The sequence below is a fragment of the Vigna unguiculata genome, chromosome 1 (genome assembly GCF_037176805.1).
Source record: "Vigna unguiculata cultivar grain cowpea cultivar isolate G323 ecotype 2 chromosome 1, ASM3717680v1, whole genome shotgun sequence".
Lineage (NCBI taxonomy): Eukaryota > Viridiplantae > Streptophyta > Magnoliopsida > Fabales > Fabaceae > Vigna > Vigna unguiculata.
Genome location: NC_140792.1, coordinates 30,316,931 through 30,322,716, shown reverse-complemented (window position 1 = coordinate 30,322,716; position 5,786 = coordinate 30,316,931). Strand labels below are relative to the sequence as shown.

The 5,786-nt window shown below is 35.1% G+C and overlaps 1 protein-coding gene across 4 annotated transcripts; it reads right to left on the bottom strand.

The window, feature by feature from the left end:
- Positions 1-296: 296 nt before the first annotated feature.
- Positions 297-5,552, bottom strand: FH (frataxin-like protein). 4 transcript variants are annotated; one of them, XM_028080808.2, is made up of 8 exons: positions 5,312-5,552; positions 5,071-5,230; positions 3,706-3,792; positions 3,363-3,609; positions 2,510-2,582; positions 2,186-2,233; positions 1,736-1,830; positions 297-857 (listed from the first exon to the last, which is right to left on the bottom strand). In XM_028080808.2, exons 4-8 carry the CDS (start codon positions 3,590-3,592, stop codon positions 713-715), a joined length of 591 nt encoding a protein of 196 aa, XP_027936609.1. In that variant the 5' UTR covers positions 3,593-3,609; positions 3,706-3,792; positions 5,071-5,230; positions 5,312-5,552; the 3' UTR covers positions 297-712. The 4 variants fall into 4 exon arrangements, with proteins under 4 accessions (XP_027936609.1, XP_027936533.1, XP_027936774.1 ...); XM_028080732.2 differs by lacking the exon at positions 5,071-5,230; XM_028080973.2 differs by lacking the exon at positions 5,071-5,230 and having other exon boundaries at positions 297-842; positions 5,312-5,550.
- Between the last annotated feature and the right edge of the window lie 234 nt (positions 5,553-5,786).

Sequence of the window (5,786 nt, the reverse complement as noted above, 5' to 3'; positions counted from 1 at the left end):
CAAATGCAACCATTTTTGAAAACCATGATAAATATGGCAATGTTTTGAACTTAGTGAGCATGTTGAAACACTCTCTATAGAACATGAATTAAAATGTTTTTGAAAAACATTTTATATAGAACATGAATTGAAATGTTTTTTTCAAAGGTATACCAAGACGGTTGAGTGGATAAAAATGAGGTAAAGTCAAATATACTTTATGCATGAAGATGTAGTTGCGGTGATAATTAGTAACTTGGTGACACTTTAAGCCTTGAAGAGCATTTGAAGCAAAATCAAACATAAGAGATTAAATATCATTGTGCAACCCAATTTATTCTAGAAAAAAAGAATATTACAAACAGAATAATTATAATTAAAATGACAGCTATCTTCTCATAACTAATCAACAAATTACTGGTGAATCATGCCCCAACACAACATGGTTTGGGCGAACGAGTGCTCAAAGCTTTTGAATTTTGTCGGAAACCTTTTCTCTTCTCAGAGCATTTACATCATGCACGCCTAGTATCCCTTAAACCTCAAAAATTGGAAGCCAAAATGGTAGGATAACTTACCACAATGCCCAATGCAACAATAATCCTTACAAGAAGCAAACTGAAAAAGGTAGTATAACTTCAAAGAAGAAATTGTTAATCACTACTATTTTCTGCTGATTATTTAGAAGTCTTGTACATAAAAAATCAAGATTTGGCGGCACTTTTTCAACAGCTTAGGAAAGAACGATAGCTTTGCCACATAACTGCTCCAACTCACCTTCCAAGATTTTATACAGGTTTGCTTTGTTCCGTCTATAAATCCAAGCTTTGGTATCCCGATCCCAATCAAACCTTGATGGACCACTGCAGAAAACAAGTCTAAGAGATCATTGATACATGTCATCCAGATAATTCAAGGTACCTACTCTGGTCCATGTAAATAAACACAAGTAGCAGAAAGTTATTATAGAAAAATAAATCTGCATTTCAAGTCTTGGAATCACATAAAGACCGCAAAGATATCACTGCTACAATCATTCATGGAATCACTTCAGATTGAATATGATCTAAACTACACTGCAGATAAAAGCAGGGAGGGTACATATATGAATGTAAGATACCATCCGTTGTAGTACTAAATGACAAGATTGGGCATAACTAACATACACACGGTGATATCATCTCCAACATGCAAAGGACTATACCTATATCATAGAAAAGATACTCCTCTCTGGTCTAAATTTATAAAATGAAATGGGTTATTTGTACTTTGTTCCTAAAAGAGAGAAACCTACAGGAACAGCTTAAACAAAGAAATTAAACTAATAATAGGATTTGGCAAAGTTCTACCGCTAAGATACGCAAATTACAGAGAATTGTCTCAATACACTCCTAACAAAATATTATTAACTCAAATTGATTGAAAACCACAAAATTGTTGGTCCCGTTTTTTATTTAATAAGTCTAACTCATACTTTTATTATTTTCAATAAATTTTAACCAATGGTTGTGTTACAATTACTTATTTTTAAAGATGACGTTTTTAACAACATTTGGATGGTTATCACCAATATTCTCTTTTCTCCAAGTTCATTCTCTCACTCAGACAAAGATACTGAAGAAGTCTATGTATACCGCCCCGGTAAAATTTATTCACATGCAATTTCATACATGAACCCACATGCCTAGAGACTAAAGCCTTACAAAAATCCTAGTTAAAAAATTGACCATAAATAGACTGATAACATACACAATACCTCAGTGGAGAAGACAGCCAAAGTTGTCGATTTGGTGTTTGTTTGTTCAATACATAGGTGCCAAGATCGCCGAGTTTTACAGTCAAAACATCATTCTGAAATGGAAAGTCATATAAAAAATAACAATAAACCATGCAAAGAAGCCACTTAAAAGTAGAATGAAGAAAATAATTGAAACCTTGCAAGCAATAGGAAGAAAATAAATAAAATCATAGAAGAAAAAAACTAAAACCTATTTATTTTCTAAGGACCAAATAGTAACACAGAATTTTATTTAAGCAAATTTTATCATGTTATAAATTTGATTGTTCAAAATAACCACCTGATGAACAATACAACTTCATGTTTTACTTCTAATATACGAAATGTTCTAGGATAGTCTTTTGTTGACAAGTAATTTTTATTATCTATCCTTTATTCATAACTTATTCTAACAAAAAGAATCCTTACCCCATAGTCTATGTCAAATCCATCAACTTCAACTAAGTCTCCATAGTCCTGTCAAGCAACAAACAAAAAAATGAATACCACACATAGCTTAAAATTCAAATAATATGAATTGAATGCGTTGTGGCTGTCAACTTCCACCACCACACACAGACAATATTCCAATGAAACCATTTTTATTTAGAGCATAATTTATTTTGTTCTAATCTCATTTGTCAAAAATGCAGCAGGTTGATAACTTAACCAAAATTTGTGATGAAGTGGGACATGTGATTGCCATATCACAAATTTAAGTTGGTGCAAACAACAAATCAATGCTAAAGATACCTCTAACTTCTCTTGTACGCTATGTATTGTGGAATCAGCCAATCTATGGAATTCATTCTCATCCAGTAGAGAACTGCATTCACACTAATAGTTAGTTAAGTCATTTCCCCCATTTAAAAACAAAGTTGCAATATGTACATCGAATGGGGAATAAGCACGTGACTGACATGAATTCTTAGATATATCCTTTGAGAACTCATAAAACCATCATTATCAAACCCCAACTAGCTCCAAAATCAATTGAATTTTAAAATTATCCTTTTAATAAAAAGGAAACCATGATTGAAATTGGAATGCTCAACTTTCTATGGCTTCCAAGAATCAAAATTAGTATTCAATCCAAGATTGTGGGGCATTGTTGACTCCAAAACCACTAAAGCAGAAACATTTGGCAAACATCCCATTTCTACCCAAACCCTAATTCACTACCACTAGGATCAGACAGATCCCTCCTACCTACTAGTCACCCTCTTTCTGACCGAAAACTATGATAAAAGGTGGCAGGAGCTATAAGGTTGGCCTAGTGGCAAAAGTTGGAAGGGAGGATGGGGAAGTTGTGGGTTCAACTCCCCCACTAACATTTGGGAGATATAAGGTTGTTTTGAAGGGTTTGGAAAGGAGTGTGGGAGAGGTTATGGGTTAAACTCTCCCCATTAACAAAACCTAACAACTAACATTTGCCAATTTAAAAAAAAAATGATAAAATGTGGCAGAGCTGACAGTATACAGAACAGACACCGACAGGAGATGGGGCAGACACTTTCTGGAGACAGTGATACGCCTGAACAATTAGTTCGATTGACTACATAAAATTATCAAATAAGAACATATCGGGTGAAAAACAATTACATACCGGTAATCAACAGTTAGGGGGGCTTGAGATTCATCAAGATTAAAACTGCCAGAGCACAAGTTTCTAGAATAAGATGTGTGAGAAGGAAGAAGGCTATTTTTCCTGCAGAGGGATGTGCATTCTGAAGCTTTTACAGAAAGGAATGGGACAGCATGAGTGGAAGAAGATGAAGGCGGTAACAGTTGCAAAAACCTGAGTAGCCTTCTTTGCAATACCAACTTTGAGGCCATAGCTTTTTTCACCTCAGCTGCAAACGTTAAAAATATAACTTATGAGTTGTAATAATAATAACAATAATAATAAAAGAACCAAGTAAACATAGTATTTGAAGAAATGAATTTACCTATGGGTGTGTATATGTTTAGCTTTAGGGGTTTGGAAACGGTGAAGGCTAAATAAAATGGTACACCTGTAGACTACTATTTATGACCTGTAATAGAAGGTAACGATCGGTTAGCTTAAAAAATTTAATTTGCTGATTACTTGCGCTTAAAGACATGGACTTATGTGAGAAATACTATATGGCAGTGAAACAAAAGCTTGTTGGTCAAAATAAACACAATCACTAACAGTGCACGCTAATCCTAGAGAGAGATACTTGAGGGAGGTGTTTCCCCAGACGACAAAGAAGCATAAGACAGTTTGCATTCATTTGCATTCATTTTCAATGAAAAAGGGACCAGAGTAGTCTCAGAAACTAACATTAAGATTATGGTAATATCATAAGCATGAAGTAATCCAATTTATTTAAATTTGAAATGCAAATCTGATTTGCAGAAAAAAAAAAATCAGTAAAATCTTAATACAACTTTCTCCCAAGAAATTCCAACTAATTGATAATATAGTGGTTTCACCGTTGTATATGACTTGTACAATATTTGTGTGCAGTAACATAACAGACCATTACACATTCCAGTAGCGCGTATGCAACAACAAATTTGGACTCGGCTCTCCAATAAACCGTATTGTTCTCAAACATTTATCACATTGCTTGGGGACATCTTTGATGTGGTCACATTTAAGGTATTCATATACCTAAGAGGACACCATAATAAAATAAAAGCAAAACCTTCATAGCTTTCCATGATCTCAACACCCATAAATCCAAAAAGATGAAAGAATATTTTAAATTTTTCTCAGATTAACAACTTCAACACAGTGAAAACCCAGAAGACAATTTTAAAATAGAAAACACATAATGGATAAAGAATTCAGAGGCAACCTACAATGAAAAAAGTAACACGACAGAAAATTGGAGTCCTACATAGGAAACAAAACCCGAAAATACAAAATTGGAAAGCGATGCGACAACAAACCCTTTTAAGAAACATATTTTCCAATTTTCTTGGAATTCAAAGCGTCTTTCATTCTAAAAGTAGCTGTATCCATTCCTTCTATGAACATGGCTTTGAACCTCGGATGGAACTAATAATCCTTTTTGATCTCCTGTAAAGGAAAGGGACTGAGAGTAACTACTATTAGTACTAAGGGACCAAAAAACCTTTCTTGTATGTCATGGAGAACCTTCCCGAGCTCTAGCTCAACCATGACTTAGAATAAGCGGGACTAGAGGACAAAGCATCGAGAAGAAAAGCCTTCAGAGACATGAAGGCAGACTCCCCAGGCCCTCTTATCTAATCAATTAGCAAAAGTAATAATGTAGTATATGATCACCGAAACTATCTTAAAGCAAGGGAAAGGGACTCGCCTTAACGAAAGGGAACTCTTCTAATAATAAGCAAGGGAATGGAATGGAAAGCTATTCAAGTCAATAACCCCATAGCTATATTTAGGTTAGGAACGGTACTCGTCTCTGGCCTTGGAACCTTAGAATTCACACTCTTCATGCTTAAAGAGAGTCCCTATGACTGTAATAAGAAAGAGTAGGGTTTAAACCCAAAACGGCAGCCACCATAGTCGTTTGGTGTGAGAAACTGAAGAAAACTCACCTAATGTAGGGTTTCACTTCTGCATCCGCTTCTGTGTTCGTTCTTGGTTTAATCACGGTGCGATTGCGTCTCCTTGTGGCGTTGTTGTTCACTTGCCGCTCGTCGCGCCGCCGTTCGCCTGCCGCTCCTCGCCGCCCGATTGCGTCTCCGTTGTTGTGCTGCAGCGTTTAGGAGAGGAAGGAAAGTGTCGCGTTGTTGGAGGAAGAGAAATTTACTGTGCTGCTATGTTGCAGCCTTTTAGGAGTGAAGGTAATATAATACATATATCATATATTATAGGTATAAATACACATTTGGTACCCAAACTTTTTCGAAAAGTTCAATTTGATACCCGAATTTTAAAAATATTTAATTTAGTACCCAATTTTCTAAAGAGATTCAATTTGGTCCTCTCTGTTAAGTTGGAGTTAACACCCTATCCGTACAGGACACGTGTCAAGCCATTAAATTTTAATTTTTTATTTTAATTTTTTTT